The sequence below is a fragment of the Xiphophorus hellerii genome, chromosome 4, assembly GCF_003331165.1.
Source record: "Xiphophorus hellerii strain 12219 chromosome 4, Xiphophorus_hellerii-4.1, whole genome shotgun sequence".
NCBI classification, from domain to species: Eukaryota; Metazoa; Chordata; class Actinopteri; order Cyprinodontiformes; family Poeciliidae; genus Xiphophorus; species Xiphophorus hellerii.
In genome coordinates, this window is record NC_045675.1 from 34861086 (window position 1) to 34880446 (window position 19361).

The window sequence follows — 19361 nt, forward strand, 5'->3', positions numbered from 1 at the left end:
ACATAATTTTATAACATACACATGCCCCGCAACAGCTTTGGAGAGCAACTGTCATTTTTTCCATCAAATGGACATGAAGCAAAACAAACCAAAAGAACAACAAAAACATTAGGCTAATTGTTTTCTGTAGCGGGTATCTTTGTACTATGGCGGATGAAATTGAGAGTGTCACCAAAATAGTATGTAGTGAAAGTTCCTCCAGTTGCAATGGAGGCTCAGATGTCTTTGCTGAATACTTTGCGTTTAGTTTCTATTGAACAAGCAACGGTGACAGCTGATAATGGCACTTCGTGCCTTGGAGCCATTTGCCTTTTTTTCTCTCCCAGTTACCTTGAAGAATGGTGAATGAAATATTGAGAGTGTCTAGGTTTTATTAACTGAAATCAACAAATTGTCGCCGTAGGGTGCATGTTTGAAATTACCAGATAATTCAGAGATGTTGTAAGTTTCGTGAGTTTCACAAGTTAGCTGGACACTCGGAGGTCACCATTAGTCTCACCCGAGCCCAGCTTGACGACCTGCTAACCTGCATTGATGCCAGCATCTTCTGGCAGGATACCAACTATAGTCCACTACGTCACATAGCGGAGTCTCTCTGATTGGTTGACGCTCCTCATCCAGTGGCAAAAGTTGGAAGTGTTGGACTTGCTTGACCCAGGTCGAATTATCACAATGCTCAAAACTCTTCAATTGCACAGTGCTAGACACGTGAAAATCGCGGCGACGCGCCCTCGACGCATGTCTACTTAGACGTCATTTATACTAGAGATCACTAACACTCAAATCGCATTCAGTATCTGATGTAAATGTGTAAATACGTCTCCATAAAAAGGGGTATATAAGAGTAAACAGATTCACAGACTGAATTCTGTCTGTGAATTCAGACAGAATTCACAGACACATGCAACATGGTGCATATCAACTATGTCAACATGATTGATATGCACCATGTACTGTATTTTGATTTTGTGCAACAACCACCAAATAAATTTAACTATTCCAAACCTTAATGGCCATTCAATTTGATAAATATTTACAGTTAAATATTAAACAATAACAGAGAGAAACGATCAAGTGCATTATTCTCTTTGTGCAAATTACTTATTTACAATTTCTTCAATACCCAAGATTCTATTGTTCAACTCAGTCCCCAATGAATGTAGTCCTGGAAGGTTAAAGTTAAGAGGTCAGGCTGTCAGGCTGTTGCTTTTGTATGTCTGAATGAGTCATATAAAAGATTTGCAGCAGTCCAAAACTACGGGTTAAAAATAGAGTTCAACTGGCTGCAGGAGCCTACTACCAGCCCGGACCGAGCAAGTGAATTCCTCCAGATTGAAAGACGATCCTTAGTCTTTGTTCTGGGCCTTTTTCTGCAGCTCGCCATCAGTTTCAAACCTGGCCTGCATAGGACACAGGGCCATCATTCAATAATTCAATAAAAATCCATGTGCACATATCCAACATAAAAATTGAAATAGTTATTACTAATTATATTAAATATACTATCTAGAAGTCATTAAAATATTAATAGCATATAAATATATTTTAATTATTTAAATAATATTACACTATGTTATTAAAATCAAAGAAAAGAAAACAAATAAAAAAAGGTTTGGTTTACATTTCAGTCATTGTTGAACAATCAAAATCCACAGTCACTTTGTTTATAGTGGAACGAGAGAAACAGGCAAAAATCACCACATGCTATTCTGCCCATAGTGTTTAATAGGCAGAATTAGCTAGCAGGACTAATTAGCAATAAAGCTAACTGGCCCCAGATTGCACTTGCTCTCTTTTTTTTCTTTTCTTTTCACTTTGCCGTTCCACTTTTATGCAGATATGAAGCGCCACTTCTGTTAACTTAGTCTGTAAAAATGCTCCACCTAGTTTCCAATCTGTTGCCAAGTGACTGATGATGATGATGATGGTGGACGGCTGGTGATGACTTGTACCCAAAATACACTTGGAGACAATATCAGTGATCTACTTCCAGGTTAAATGTAATATTGACAATAAAGCCACTAAAGTAGCATGTTTCATTCATTATTATACACCTACTGCACCACTAAAATCAGTGGATCTTGTACAGGTTTTAGGAACCTTGACTCATTCCTGAGTCTGGGTTAACCTATATAACCCCTGTATCATCAGGATATAATCAAGAGAGGGTCTTCTCCAGCTCTCCTCAGACATGATGGTGTCATGTGGTATTTTAATACAAGGTGATATTAAAAAAAGACCAAAATAGAAAGATATGAAAAAAGAATCGTGGGCAAAACTCATTGGTTTCTGGTTGCCATGACCACTAACTGAGCAGATAAAACTCCAGGCCTAACTATCCTAGGTATTTTGGACCAGTGGAATATCTAAAAGTTGCAAGAGAAGTGGCCATGGAGGCCTGCCTAGAGTTTGACACCCTGGCTTTATCAGATTGAGGTCTGGAGTCCTCCGTAATATCCACCCTTATGTCTTGAGGCCAGTTCTGTGTAGCTTTAGCTGGATTCTTCCAGTCGCTGTCTTCCTGAAAATTAGTATATTCTGAAGCTGTAGTGCTCCTGTAGATAGAAGCAAATTATCCTCCAGGATTTTCCGATATTTTATTACATTGATATCTTCTGCAAATTGCAAGCCTTCCAGGCCTAAAAGGGTGTGAAGCTTTCACACTAAAAATTGGTGTACAGACAAATTGGCGCACAATAAAATTCAGATATGTAAAGCCATGCGCACGCACACACCTTTCCTTTATAAATCCCAATTTGCAGGAAATAAAGCACAGCTACCAGTCCGCCCTGTCATCACTCATAAATACGTATGTAAATTAGTATAAATACCCAGAAGGCTGCCACCACCTGAAGCAATAACCATGGCAACAGTCCTTGCTTGTAGCAGTATAAATATTTTTAATAATAATAATAATTAATATATACATATTTTTTTAAAGGTGCTTTCACGGCACATAAGGTCATCTTACAAAAAATAAAAATAATAAATCATAAAGAAAAAATTTCAAATAGAAAATGAAAAGAAAATAAAGAGATCCGAGTGTGAATGCTTGTTTGAACATCAAAGCATTCAGCCAGGATTTAAAGACACAGTCCTTTAAAGACAGACAGTCCTTTAGAGAGTGGTGAATGTGGAAGTTTATTCTAAATAGAGAAATCATGTAGCATAGTAGCATAGTCCGAAATGCCAGTGATCAACGGATGGGTCCTGATGGAATAGCAATGGGTTCCATGGCCAGTGCAAATAGCAACGATGAGAGACAACACCCCTGTCTGGTTCTGCGATGTAATGATAATGAAGCGGACCTGTCCTGATTAGTTAGAACTGAGGATTTGGGGTGAGCATAGAGAATTTTTAGTAATGTCATAAATTTATCACCAAAGCCAAATTTTTGGAGAACCAAAACCAAATAGTCCCACTCAATTTGATCGAATGCCTGTTGAGCATCTAATGAAATAACCACAGAGGCAGGAGGGTTGGTCCGGTAAAAAATATGTAGGAGTTGACAAGTGTTTGAAAAAGAATATCTGTTAGGGATGAAGCCAGTCTGGCCAGGATGGATCAGCCGAGCTATGTGTTTATTTAAACGAGTAGCTAATACGTTGGCAACTATTTTTTGGTGGCTGTTTAGTAAACTTTAAAGGACATTATGAGGCAACATGGAGCAATCCCTGCCTTTTTTCAGGAGAAGACAGATATTAGCATCATACAAACTCTGAGGAAATACTCCCTCCCTCACTGAAGAGTTTATCATATGCAGAAGAAGAGGGGCAACCAGATCCAAATGACTTTTATAGAATTCTATTCCCAACCCATCTGGACCACAAGCTTTACCAGAAGAGAATGAACTAATTGCAGATTTGATTTCTTCAATTGTAAAATCAGAATCCAAGTCTACCCTGGTGGATTCATCCAGAACAGGTACATTTAAATTGTTTAGGAAGTCTTTAGTATCAGAACTGGTAGCACTAGATTTGTAAGTGTACAAATTACTTCAGAAAGTTGACATGGCTCGACTGAAGGATGACTGTCTGACCTGTCTGCAGATCCAGCAGCACCGTTAACGAACAGCTCCTTATTTATGTTCTGCACAGAGCTCTGGATGATCAGTCTGAGCAATCTAAAAGCTAATAAACCATCAACATTTCCCAGCAGATCTATGTGGTTTCTGAACAAATGCTCCCTCCCTCTTATATTGACGATGTTCTCCGTCAGAGCCAAAACGTTTCACAATTACGCGGCACACCTTTGCGCAGCTGCTTATATGTGTGATTGTATACATACCATCATCACCTTAAAAATAATCAAACCTGACCTGTTTGGAGTTAATTTGCTTTTTTAGGGAGAATGAAATTAACATTAATGAAATAACATGTATTTCATGCGCTTGGGTGCACACACCAATGCGTTACATCTTTATGTGACAAAAAGGGAGTAAATTTACTATTTACATTTGAGTGAGGATTTTACATCCTTTTATTTTTATTTTATTTATTTTGTGTAGATTATGTTACTGTCTGAGAATAAATGTAGTTCAGTTTCATCGTTTACATTTAAACAATAAAAATTAAAACAGTGAACAAATACCAAGTTCGATGCTTCTTGGTCTAAATAGTACCTAATGAAGTCAGGTTTCAGTGTTTCTAGGTGAGTTTTATCACCTTCTAGTTTTTATTGTCCTCAAAAAATCTTGCATGGCTGCTGCACATTTTCATGGCATGTATAAAGTTTGCATATATTTAAGCAAATTTTCACGCCACGTTTATTTTTATACATGCCGACTTCTGTGCATAATATGGTGTCATACATTTTTTGTACGTATGCACAGTTTATACATGAGGGTCGTGCTGCCTATAAGCAGCTCCACAGCATGATACTGTTTTTGGGCCCCCAACCACAAAGTGTCATGGCTTTTGCAATATTTTTGGCCCACATGCATAACGCTCTCAGGAGGCAATTAGAAAAACAAAACAACAAAAAACAGTTTATTGAACACTCAATGAATCAATGCATATTTGTCCGGCTTACTGGAGGCAGGGGAATAACAGGAACACTGAAAGCAGAGTACGTAGAAGATGAGCAAAGAGAACATAAAGGTTGAATGTAAATTGAGCGTGGCTCTTTCTGAGTCCACCAGGGATGGTGAAAGAGATCCAGGGTTTGGGTGAGGTGACAACAAGGAACAGAGAGGGGGGTTCAGTTTCATCGTTTACATTTAAACAATAAAATATTAAAATCATGAAAAATCTTGGTGCTTCTTTGTCTAAATAACTGAATGATGTCAGGTGTCAGTGTATGTAGGTGAGTTTTGGCACCTTCTAGTTTCTTATTGTTCATAACAAACCTTGCTGTGGACAAGCTTTGTTGTGGACAAAGCTGCTGTGAAAATGTGGCTGCCACACATTTTTACAGCAGGTAAAAAGTTTATATTTACGCAAACTTTTATACCACATTCCATTTTTATATATGCCGACTTGTGCGTAACATGGCGCCACACATTTTTTGTGCATACACAAACTTTATACATGAGGCCTCAGAAGAGGTAAGTCTCAAGTCATTAAAAACCACAGCGAACTCAGAAACTGCTGGAAGGCACTGCATGTCATTGAAGGCAAACACTCAGGCACTGGAGGACTGGCAACCGGCTGATGAATCAGATGATATGCAAGTGCATGTGAGTACTCAGCAGATCCACCCTCCAGAGAACAGCAACTCCCTGGCTCCCTTCTGGTGGATGACTGTAGAAACGGAAAACCCCACACAGAACCCAAACCCCAGCTTCCCAACATGAAAGACTAAACTACAAGAACAGTGAGAGAGGTATAAAACTGTAAATCCCCAAAAATATTTATCCTATGGTAGTCAGGAAAGCTGAATGCAGTGAACGGACCTTCCAGACACAGGTGTCTTCACACTCATCAGCCACTTTATTAGGTACATCTCGCTAGTATCAGGTTAGACATCCGTTAGCCTTTGGAACTCCGCTGATCCTTCATGGCATAGATTCAACAAGGTACTGGAAACATACTGACATGATAGCATCACACAGTTGCTGCAAATTTGTTGACTGCACATCCATAATATGAATCTCCCTTTCCACCACATCCCAAAGGTGCTCTATCATATTTTCTCTTTTTTGGACCATTCTCTGTAAACCATTCTCTGTTGTGCCTGAAAATCTCAGTAGATCAGCAGTTTCTGAACTACTCAGACCAACCCGTCTGGCACCAACAACCATGCCACTTAAACCACCTTTCTTCCCCATTCTGATGCTCGGTTTGAACTGCAGCAGATCATTTTGGCCATGTCTATGTGCCTAAATGCAATGAGTTGCTCTCATGTAATTGGCTGATTTCACATTTGCGTTAATGAGCAGTTGGACAGGTGTACCAAATAAAATGGCTGGTGAGTGTACATTACAGTGGTTTTTAGAGGCACCAAGTAAACATGTATGAAAGGGATTGCCAGCAGGTAAAATTGCAAGCTTCATGATCACAGACTACTATGGATTAAAGCTGTCATAAATTTCCAAGCAGAGTGAAGTTCTTTTGTTTCGCCAGTTTCATTTCTATGTTCTATTTATCCAGTCATTTAAAAGGAGAGACAGATCCAATTGGAGCCTTGTGGTTTGTGATTTAGATCTAAGAGCGGGAGAGGGGTTGAAACTAGCGTAACATAAGACTGGGATGGGTGTACACTACTGGGAGAGTACGGGGCTCAGGGTGCACCTTAATAACTGGTATACTGACCCATCACATACCCTTAGTGCCACAAGTACGTAGTCACCAACCACTAGACTATATGACTGGATTTCTGTTAATACAGTTGATATGTGTTTGAAATGCATGTGATTGAACTAAAATGATTTATTTAAAAAAAATAAAATAAAAATGTTATCAACAAATGTTTTTGAGATAACATTTGTTGGGAATTAGTGTGATGTAAATGAACTTTATTGAATAGCTGTAACTTCAAAAGGTTGAGTGGGTGTGAATACTTTTGCAAGGTGCTATATTTTTACCTCAGCTGTATAATAGGTGTTCAGTTTCTAAAAGATTTACCCTGTAGCCCTTAAGATGAGATAGTTTACTTGTATTTTTGTTTTGTTGTTGGTCCAGGAAGAGCCAAGTTTATCCACATCGGTGAAGAAGTTGATGGGGTGGATATGAGAGCAGAGGTTGGCCTGCTGACACGTAACATCCTACTTCGTGGCGAGACTGAGCCCACCTGCTATGGCCATGAGGCTTGTAAATTCTTTGACTTTGACACCTTCGGGGGACATTTGAAGGTATAATCCTGATAACCTGATCATTTACAAAACTAGCATTAAATTAGTGATGGGAATTTTTGCTCTTTTCAGAGAGCCAGCTCTTTCGACTCTCAAATGGCTGACAATTTATTATCATTTGCAACCTGTGTTTGTTGTGGATCTAAGAGCGGGAGTGGGTGTTATTTTAATGTAACTAGGCAAATAAGAATGTTTTGCATGATAAATCATTTTGCATTTAATGTTTTATGGATGAGAAGCCTTATACTTCTTTCATTTTATGTTAGTTCTGTTACAAAGCACACATTCTTACTTTTGCCTGTTTTAATCAAACTTTTATTTTTTACCATTTACAAATCAACAGTACTATGCAACCAAATCTACAGAACAGACCCATAATAATATTTTTTTATTATATAATGTCTTTAATTTTCAGCCAGATGCTGCTTGTCAGCATCTGGGGTCAGTTATATTTATGAATTTTTAACTGGAGGGATGGTCCCATATTGTCACGTGATTGGGCACAAGGCTACCATGCTAATCAAAGCAAAGTTATGTTGTGAGCATAGTGCTTTCGGCGTGGGAGTTCGACAGCAGAAGCCAAAAATACCCAAGCTGTTAGAGTTCTCTGTGGTCTATTTTGTTTGTGGGCTTGCAAGGATCTTTAGAAATACAATCTACTAGTGGTGAGGCATATTCTGAATTGTGAATGAGCCAGAATGGCTTGTAGTAGTGGGTTATCTTATGGGGAATAAATGAGTTGGACACCTGTAAAGGCCTTTTTGCACTGTAGGACCCATCCCCCTTTGGCCCAACCCTATTGTATCTGACATTATATAGCTATCACATAGAAATAGCTCATAACTTAGGTGGAATCATTTAATTTTATTGTTTATGTTCAGTTAGAGCACAGGTGTCAAACTCCAGTCCTCAAGGGCCGGTGTCCTGCAGTTTTTAGATGTGCCACAGGTACAAACCACTGGAATGAAATGGCTTAATTACCTCCTTGTTGTGTAGATAAGTTCCCCAGAGTCCTGCTAATGACCTAATTATTCTATTCAGGTGTGGGCACCTGAATAGAATAATTCAGAGGCACATCTAAAAGTTGCAGGACACCGGCCCTCGAGGACTGGAATTTGACAGCCCTGAGTTAGAGGGACCAGAGTTAGCGTATTTTTCTTCATTGTGGGAAAAAGTTACATGTATTTTTCTGCTTGATGTGTAATGACATGATGCCATCACACATCCTCCATTCAGCTTGTTGAAACTTATTATTAAAAGTCTGTCTGCTTGACACTACATTACCCATGATGCATCTGTTTGTTTTTGTAGTTTCAATCTCACGTAGCTGACTAAGTTAATTATTATTATTCAAATCTTTTTATTTGTTTTAAACATGTAAGAACAACAATGAAACAAACAAAAAAATGACAACAGGTACTAAAATCACATATTTAGTAAAAAGGGAGGACAGGAGGAGAGGAGGGCACGTGGGAGGGCTATATACTCAGGAGAAGTCTGTCTCAAAATACAAAAGAAATGGCTGCCAGGTGGTATTGTATTGTTGAATTGAGTCATTAACTGTATGTTTCAGATGCTCAAGCTTCAGATGGAACATAACATCTTCCATCCATTGCTTATGAGACGGAGGCTTTATCCCTCTCCTCCAATTGAATAATATTAGGCGTCTTGCAAGTAGTGTAACAAATGCTGTGGCATTGGCCTGCTGCTTTGTTATTGGTGTAGTTGGAGGGACAACCCCAAATACGGCAGTTAGAGCACTTCGATCAATATTCCCCTTACATATAAATATAATCGTCCTCCCCTTTTGGATTGACTCCCAAAAGGGGAGGAGCCTGGGGCAAAGCCAGAACATATGACATATGAGATCAGCAGGGCTGTGCCCACACCTAACACAAGATGAGTCTATGCTAGGATACATTCTAGATAATTTATTGGGGGACAAGTACAATCTGTGCAGAACCTTAAACTGTAGCTATGTCTAATGCAAATTGAAGAAGAGTGGATTCTTGAGATTACAGTCTTCCAGGCTGCATCAGTAAATAGTTCCCCTAACTCTTCTTCCCATGATTCTTTCAGATGTCTAAGTGATGGGGATGCAGCGTTCTGAATTTTGCCATATATAACTGATACTAAGCCAGTATCAGTCGGATTCATATCCAAACATTCATCAATCCACGTTATTCGAGGCAGCGTTAATGAGAAATTAGCTTTCACATAACTACGTACTTGGAGATACCTGAAGAAGTCAGCCTGAGGGACACCGAAGTCCCTTTTTAGCTGTTCAAAAGAAATAAATTGGCCTCTTTCAAAAAGGTCCTTTATGCAAGTTATGCCGCTCTCATACCTGAAAGGATGGATCTATTGAGGATGGGGTGCGATGCAATGTCCAGTTCACAAGAGATGCAGTTAGTGCATTTCTACATTGAAAATGAGTCCTAAATTGGAACCATATCTTTAGCCCCCGACAACTGGATTATTTGTCCTGTGACATTTACTCAATGGTAAAGGGCTACATATTAATGAGCTAAGCAAAACTGGATTGCTAGAATGTTGTTCCAGGTGGACCCATTCTGGAGATTCAGCATCTCATGGGCTGATCATCTGATCATTAACCAGTACAAAAACTTATGGACATTGGCTGCCCAGTAATAGTAAAGGAAATTAGGTAGGGATAGTCCACCCTCCTCTTTCTGTCTCTCTAGATATTCCTTTCTAATTCTCGGAATGTTTTTATTCCAGATGAACACAGATATATGTTTGTTTAGTTCTTTGAAGAATTTCTTAGGAATAAAGACTGGTATGGTCTGAAACAGATATAAAAACCTTGTCATGATTGTCATCTTGACTGAGTTTATTCTTCCTATAGGGAGTTTTGACCACTTCTCCATGTCTGATTTATCCTTATTCAGTGCCTTAGTGAAATTTTTGTTAAATAAGCAACTGTAGTCATATGCTACGCAGACGGCCAAATAATCAAAACTATCTTTACTGACTATAAAGGGGAGACTATGGAAGGTCATTTGACGCGCCTTTTTGTTGATTGGGAATATAACACTTTTTGATAGATTCAATCTATAACCAGAAACCTGCCCAAATTAGGTTTAGCAATAGATATTGTGATACTGGGTTTAGACAGGAAAAGGATGAGGTCATCAGCGTAAAGGGACAATTTGTTTACGTGCCCACCTTTCTGCACACCAGTTAAATTAACGGAGTCCCTTATCATGATTACCAGAGGTTCAATGTCAATGTCAAATTTATTTATATAGCACTTTAAAACAGGTGTGAAACTGCACCAAAGTGCTGTACAAGAACGACAATAACACAAATGTAACTTTTGCTAAAATCCGCAGGTGATAAAAACGTGATTTAACGACAGAGCTAACTTGTTTATCTAGCTTTAAACAACTATCAAAAGTAAAACTAAGATTCCTAGCAGAGGTCTGACAAAACCGAGGGGGTTAGGGTTAGGGGGATTCAATGCACCTGAAATCCCCTAACATTCCAGGTGCATTGACTCAAATTCTATTTGAAGTAGTATTATTTCTCTGTATAAATCATTGGAAGGTGAAGCTGAATGTAGATGATCTACGGTTTCAATTTGTTCAATAAGCTCTGAAGACCGTTTAGCCCTCCTTTTATTTTCACCAGCAATGTAAGATATCACTTGACCTCTCGGATATGCTTTTAGACTTTCCCAAAGTGTAGCATCCCAGACAACTCATTCAACTCAATAAAAATATCTATTTTTGCATTGATAAAGTCAACAAACCTTTGTTCAGACAGCAGTCTAGGATTAAGCCGCCACGAAAAGGTGGGAGATTTGTCTTCAAGAAAGCCCAACGCAGAGCAACTGGGGAATGGTCTGATATTACAATGCTGCCATAGTCTACTTGGGTAACCATGGGCATCAATCAGAAAGTAGCCAATCCTTGAGTAGGTTTGGTGTACTTGGGAGAAAAAAAGAGAACTGTTTGGATGATGGATATTTGAATCTCCAGGGGTCCACCATTTCATATGTTTCAATAAATGTATTAATACAACGGGCTGAGTTACTAATCATGGCAACTTTTGGGCTGGAATGATCCAGTGTTGGGTTCACAGTGCAATTCAGGTCCCCACCTAGTATTAAGTTGTGCAACTCAAGATCCGGTAAGAGGGAAAAAAGATCGCTAAAAAATCCACATTATCCCAGTTAGGGGCGTAAACATTAGCAAGAACACCAGGCCTATTAAATAATTTGCCTTTTGTGATGACATACCTGCCATTTTTTTCCCTAATTGTTTTAGACTCTTCATATTGTACATCTTTATGTGTTAAGATAACTGCTCCTCTGCTCTTACTGTTGAAATCCGAGTGAAAATATTGTGTAAAGCCACCTCTGCGGAGTCTACACTGATCTTTATTTAGCAAATTGGTTTCTTGTAAATAAACGATGCGACTTTGCAATTTATGTAGATGAGAGAATACTTTATTGCATTTGACCGGATGGTTTAATCCCCTAACATTCCAGCAGACCGAAGTGGTGTTGGTTAGTGTCTTGTTATTTGCAGAGGTCATAGACAGGACTCAGCAAAAGCAGCATCCAACATATAGCCCATGAGGGGAATAGAGAAGAGGAAAAAAGGGCAGGGAGCAGGGGAGAGGGAGAGGGAGAAAATTAACACAAAATTAACAAAGCACCTATAATAGAATGACAAAAGAAGAAAAAAAAATAGCCTCAAAAGGAGACCGCTATACTTCCAGTTTTCATAGTGTATCTCCTCACTATCCGAACCAATAAATGCTTACCATGTTAGCCCACACCAGAACCCAATTATAAATGGTAATTGCAATTTCTACAGCAATAATAACACATATTCCCAATATAGTATCACAAGACTCCATTAAAAAAAATGCAAGTATCAAAAAAGCCAAAACTTAAAATTAGAAGTTATTAGACATTATGGTATGTCTCAAAATGCTCAATATACGCATGCATTACCTGTAAGATCCAGTTGTTCAGCACTAATGTTCGTTATTATTCTGCAACGGCGCTGTCCAGTCCTAATAATTCCAGCACATGCTGTCTTGCAAAAAGTCATGATCAGTGGGACACTTCAGTGCTCAGAAACTCCTTCAGAATAAACTCCTTCGCACGCTTTGGATCCTTGAAGGTCATTTCTTGTCGATCCGTCGTAGTAATCCTTAACATCGCTGGGTATCTGAGGCCGTAGCAGACTCCGACGCAGCTGCGAAGCAGTTTCCTTACTTCGGTAAAAGCGCAGCGTTGCTTACTCACAGCTTGGGTGAAGTCCGGCAGGACGCGGATACTGTCACCATCAGCGGTTGTTATCACCTAGTCTCTGCTGCCTTTTTGAGAAGTAATTCTTTTTCTGTGAAGTAGTGACATTAAAGCCCAGGTTGGCAAATAATCTTGTACTGGCTTTGTACGGAGGGTCGGATGCACTATATCCAGAGTGGGCAACTTGTCCAGTCCAAGGGCTCCTGGATGTTTCCCTTGCTCTCGCCCCTCTTTTACTCCGGTGATGCAGATGTTGCAACACCGTGATCTAGCCTCCAGATCCTCACACCGGGCTCTGAGGAGGGAAAGTTCTTTTTTCATCCGAGACAAGTCAGACTCTCCATAGTTGCAATAGAGTCAGCATTAGCGGTCACTCTGTTCTCCAGCTCAGACGTGTGACTCTCAAGTTTGTCCAGTTTTTTATTGAGTTTATCCGTGGTATTGCACAACTCCATTTGGATTTCTATAGCCTTTTCGTCCATTTTCTTCAACAGTTCTTGCCTCATTGACTGTAATTCCTCCATAATGACATTCTGGTTGCCCGCTTCAGTCGTCATTGTTGCATTTGAGCAAGCTAGACTAGCTGAGCTGGCTTGCGCTTCAGAGGCCCTCGTGTGCTGTCCGAACTTGTTGGTTTGAGATTTCTTTGGCATGCCTGAATGGTTGATTGTTGTCTAATATATACACAACAGCCTGTACGAGGCTGTATTGCATAATTTTATAAGAGCCATATCATAAATGAAATGGTTCAGGTGTGGCGCTGAACCACATGGAGCTGCCTCAACCGGAAGTCAGCTGACTAAGTTAATTCCTGTGCTTCGATGTGGCTCTGCACAATAAAAACAGCATCCATGGCTCAGGAACTACCATCCACTATCACTTCTTCGTTAATCCTGTGTGTTTGAGGCTTGTGTGTTTTTTTATTATACAACCACACACACATGCGCACCCCCACATACGAAAACAAATATAAGCTCATCATCTGTACCCTCATCTCCCATGTACCTTCTACTATTCCATCAAGAACTCTGCAGCTGCACCTTTGGAGTTTACCTATTCCTTCTGACCAACGAAGATTCAATTGATGAGAAATCCGAAATTAGCATGTTAGACACACACAGACTCTTATAAGTTGTCCTGCTGAGATCCACCGAGCAGAAGCTAATTAAATATCCAGACCTTGCCCTCACATAAAACCAGTAGTTCAAGAAGTTGGTTGATTCTGGTTATGTGGTGAAGCTGACTCCAGAAGAGAGTCACAGCTCTACTGAATCTTGGTATGTGCCACACTATATGGTACATCATAACAACAAGGCTCGGGTGGTCTTTAATTGCTCTTTTGAGTTCCAGGCACTGTCCTAAAAACTACCTCCTGCCAGGCCCTCTGTTGGGGCCTACACTGCTGGGTGTACTCCTCTGATTCCAGCAGTATCCGGGGGCAGTAAGCGGAGACGTAAAGGGTGTGTTTCACCAGATCCGCATGCTCCCTGAATACTGTGCCCTACTGCGGTTCCTGTGGAGAGATGGTGAAACAGAGGATGCCAGTTGTATACGAGTGGAGAGTCTTGCCTTTTGGGACAATGTGTAGCCCTTTCTGTGCTACGTTTGCCCTTCAGAAAGCACATTAGGACATTTATGAATGCTTCCACACAGCCTTTTATGTGGATTCCCTTACTGACCCACAACAGGTCAAGTTGTTCATTGACAGGATGAGAGAGTTATTCCTCCAAGGTGGATTTGAGATACGACAGTGGGCCAGCAACCTTCCTGAGGTGGTTACTCATGTGTCCAGCACGGCCAGGTCAGAAAGCTGTAAACTTCAAAAGCCTTGATTCACAGGAGTCAACATTGGGTCTCAGCTGGCACTGCCCAACTGATGTCATGGGATACAAGCACCACCTAGTGCCCTACAGAATTGTCACACTGTGCAATATTTACAAAGTACTAGCCAGTCAGTATGACCTATTGCATACCTACTGTCCTTACACCACAAGAGCAAAGCTCATTGTACAGACCCTGTGGAATACACAGAGAGAATGGGATGAGCCCATAGAGGGAAATCTGCCTCAGTCCTGGCTCGAATGGGAGGAAGAACTGTCTAATCTCCAGCATATCATCTTCCCTTGCTGCTACAGTCCTCACAACATCATTGTTGCTACATATGAGCCTCACATCTTCTGTGACGCCTCTGAGAGGTCCTATGGAGCTGTTGCCTATCTGAAAGCCACAGAGCAACAGGCACACTTCTCCACCTCCTTCATCATGGCACACTTGAGACAAACAGGTGCCAATCCCCCAACTTCTTCCTCGGTTGGGTTGAGTAACAGATATATTTGTCAGTGTCAAAGAAAGTGCCTACAGTAGCTCTTGTAGTCATCTTGTTTTTGGAGCACACTGGACTTTCTCAGACCTACGCTCTAAAACTTGAGGAGCCAGCAAGTTGGAACTATTAACTCTCATTAAGTCCCCATTAATTGGACACCTGCATTGCTGAAGTCCAGCTGTGTTTGTAGTTTTTAGCTTTTTGTTGTTTACTTTCCAGCAATGAATCATATAGATGCGGTGGAGGAAATTGGCAGCAGCTGAAAGCCAAATGCTGACAGTTTAGTTTGTGTCCTTGAGGTTTCTTGTTCTCTGCTTTGCTGACAGGTTTTCTTTCTTTCTTTTTAAAATGTCTGGCTGAGCTACTTGGTGTGAAAACGTGGAAGCTTAACAAGCTGCCTTGCCTGCAGGTTGACTCTTTAGAGATTAAAATTGCATTAGCACAGGTCAGAGTTAATCATTTCAAAATTCATAATTTTTACATGAGCTTGTCATGTAAAATTTAGCAGATTGTTTCAAACAGAAACAAAATTTGACCTTGAATATGCTTATCTGTGGTACTGTATGTTTTATAATAAATTATTGCATGAACAAACTTAATGATTTTTATTGTGTTTGTTATTTAAACATTGCCATTTCAAAATTGTTTTTCCAACATTAGTGGATTATCAACAAAGTTTTACACATATTTTTAAGGGAAACACTAGAGGCCGCACTTTCTTCTTCCCATAACTTCAGCATCGTGGTTCCGGTGGCTTCTGGTTTGCAGATTCTGCTCTGTGTGATGCATGTAGTTTCTAAGAGGTTTTAAAGATTCCCTCTCTAAAAGCAGGCCTTAAGGTCTACATTTCCTGTCTCAGATGAAGGACTTCTTGCAGATTGATTGTTCATATATATTCAGAGCTGACTCTGGTCAGACCGGCAGATTGATTGGCATGGCTGTCCTATGGCGGCTGTTGAATCTTAATGTTCATTTCTGTGTAGGTGTTTGTCATTGTTCATCGTTTTGTCCTTTTTGTTATAATTTTTTTCTTTACTATATTTGAGTAATTGAAATGTTCTGCTTGTGTAAAACATGCCATCCTCTTCGTTTGATAGCTTGTCCTCTTGGTGTGGATTTATGTGGGAGCGTGTGGGCGGGTACACAGTCCAGTATACTAAAAATGTGTCTGTCATTTCAAAAAGCCCATTCCAAAATCTGCTGCGTTCCTGTTGCTATGCATTTCAGAGTTGCCTTGTTGATTTACTCACTCAAACTGACCAAAGAGCTGTTTGTGCCAGCTTTCAGCATTCTGCTTTAGTTTTAGTGTGCATAGTGGTGACCAGTTTAATTTTAAATCTAGAGTCTGAAGTTATCAGCAGTGAAATGTGTTTTTACCACTGTTTCTGAATGGTAGCCAGTGTTTTCTGCACTGTAAAGACTGCAGCTGTAAAGACGACAAATGAAAATAGTGTAGAATTAGAAAACCACCAATGGGGTAATCAAAAGTAGAGCTACAACAGATAAATTCTGACTTGTCCTGAAGTGATTAACAATAAAAATAAAAACAAAACTCCATCACCTATAATTCCTTTCATCTCACTTTTTTAAATTTATTTTCTCTGAGGAGAGACGTGGAGGAAATTAGGGGTTGAAAACTAAACACACCTGCTCTGTCCTTTTGCAATCAGTTGTCTTATAAAATTGAACTTCTACTCAATGAAGGGGCAGTCGACTCCCTTCGCAGACTCCTTCCATATATTTATCATCACTGTAGTCTGCTTTTTTTATTTAACTTTTATTATAAAGTTGTCATTTTAATTTATATTAGTATATATTTAATCATGTAAAAACCTATTTTGATATGGGCAAAAAGAAAAAACAATTGCTCTTGTGTTCCCCCTGGTGGCTGCGGTAGGTAATGTTTCACCGGTGATTTGAGCTGCCGTTCAATGCGTATTCAAACCTCCAAAGCACTGGTGGAAGATAAGCAAGCAAACCAACGTCGCACAAAATAACTTATTCTTCAGGAAGAGAGGAAGAATAGAAAAAAGCCAAGATAAAGGTATGTTTGCATATCTCTTGGTAGAAGAGACAAGAATATTAGCTAAAAGAAAATTAGCTTGATAGCGACCTTGAACCGTCCTATTTAGCAGCCAAACATTTATGCTAGCTTCCTTGTATTTGTGTGAAACTGGGTTTGAGTTGATTCTCTAGCTTGTCCATGTATATTTCTGAGTTTTTTTTTACTTCATAATGTTTAAAAATAAAAACTTCTCAATATTTGACATTGTCAGATTGGAGGTCGGTCTTTCCTCGAACCTCCCTGGTTGATTGGAGGTCGGTCTTTTTTACATCAGGCTACAATAGAATGTTCAGTTCCAATGGTATCAATGACATCAGCAGTGATGTCATCACTCTATGATACCACAAAGGAATCTCTCTCTTGAATGTAGCTCACAGACAGCATTTTCTCAGACCTGTTCCACAATTCTATCGCGACAGATCACTCTTCAGAGCACATTCAAAATTAATCTAAACGAGCGGGATATCGATTCCAGATATTACGAGCCTTTCAGAGAAGCAAGAATTTACCAGAATATAGACATGAAGCAACAACAGATTACTTGTGAACATGAAACTTTTCCAGCTGAGCTTTCATGGGTCGACATGATGGAGCTCAACATCCAAGTTGACTATGATGCTACCATTGTTTTTGAAGATGACAGTGAGCCGGAAGATGAATCAGCAGAGATCTAGAGGGAACCAAGTCCTTCCGGCAACTATAAGAGTCCAAGATCATTTAAAGTCGAGCAAAAAACAACTCCCTCTGCTGGCTTTGAGATCACCCCCTTAGTGGAAGACATGGAAGAGACTAGCCAACATGTCATTGATCTCACAAAGCAGGTAGACGATCTTACAAAAGAACTGAAGAATAAGATTTTTGAACTCCAAGAGGAAAGAGACCGAAGGATTGCATGCCAGGCTGAAGTGAAATCACAGCAAGAGGAGATTCAAAAACTACAAAAAATGTTGGAAAAAGAACATCACCTGCAAGTCAAACGTGAAGATGGATCAAAGGTTTCTTGCTCTTCCAAAGTTACAGCCGACAAGAGCATTCTTCAACAGCTGGATTACTTCAAGAGGGAGGCTGAAAAATATGCCTCCCGCAATAAAGGTCTGATAGAAGTAATGGTTGAAGAATACAGAGTGAGACTTAAATATGAGGAGCAACTCAAAAGTCAGACTGAGCAAGCTTCCAAATTCAAAGAACAGGAGGAAACAGTGAAATCTTTGCAGGGTCAGGTTGCAGACCTGAAGATGAAGTTGAAACTTTCTCTAGAAAACAACCATCTGAGAGTCTCCACCCAACCAGAGGTCCTCCTGCAAACAGAAGGTTCCCTGCAAACAGAGGAGACCAAGGAAAGACAGACCTCCAATCAAGCAGGGAGGTTCGAGGAAAAACCAACTTCCAATCAACCAGGGAGGTTCGAGGAAAGACGGACCTCCAATCAACCAGAGTGGTTCGAGGAAAGGCAGACCTCCAATCAATCAGGGAGGTCCGAGGAAAGACAGACCTTCAATCAACCAGGGAGGTCCGAGCAAAGGCGGGCCTCCAATCAACCAGAGTGGTTCAAGGAAAGACAGACCTCCAATCAACCAGGGAGGTTTGAAGAAAGACGGACCTCCAATCAACCAGGGAGGTTTGAAGAAAGACGGACCTCCAATCAAGCAGGGAGGTTCAAGGAAAGACCGACCTCCAATCAAACATGGAGGTCCATGCGACCAACCTCTACTTGTTGCATGGAGGACCTTCATGTTGGCGTTGGCCTGAAGGCCAATCTATGCCCGGCTTGGCCTTTACACCGACCCACACCCAGGTGGCACTAACCTAGGTAACTATCCAAACCCAGGTTTTGCCAACATTGAGCATTATGAAAATTCAATGCTTTACACAAATTTAGGAAATCAAAGACACAGGCAAATAATATTCCTAACTCCAAAATCAATGGAGAAAACACAAGATCAATTTCAGAGTTAAAAACACCAAAATAAGCATAATTAAAACTTTCCTATATAAAAACTGCAGCAGGTAGAATTTCTAAAAAATCAATTGATCTCTCTAAATTGTCCTAAGGTGTGAATGAGACAGAGAATCTATGAAAATTACTCTGACTCTGCTGCTGTCCAGAAACAACCAATCAGAACCAAAAGGCAAACTTTTGGATCTGATTGGTTCCTAATGCGTTGAATGTGTCTCAGCACATTCAACTCGTTAGACTACTGGTGTACTGCAGCTATGCAATTGGCAGAAATACAACCTAACATTATATTCATTATTTATAGAATGATTTAGAAAACAAAATGCTATACAGATTTGTCAAAACTATTTTGACCCATATTAGAACTTTGCATTCATTTCCCTTCATTTTAGTAGTTGCAATTTTGCCTAACCCAGACATTTTTCCTAACCCTATCCC

At 40.0% G+C, this 19361-nt stretch overlaps 1 protein-coding gene across 5 annotated transcripts in view; it reads left to right on the top strand.

Moving 5' to 3' along the window:
- cemip (cell migration inducing hyaluronidase 1) overlaps positions 1–19361 on the top strand; it is a 214942-nt gene that overhangs the window by 105386 nt on the left and 90195 nt on the right. For all 5 annotated transcript variants that reach the window (XM_032561532.1, XM_032561533.1, XM_032561534.1 and 2 more), the window contains one exon: positions 7122–7291. In XM_032561532.1, the coding sequence (XP_032417423.1) occupies positions 7122–7291 (170 nt within the window). The remainder of the gene's footprint in view (positions 1–7121; positions 7292–19361) is intronic.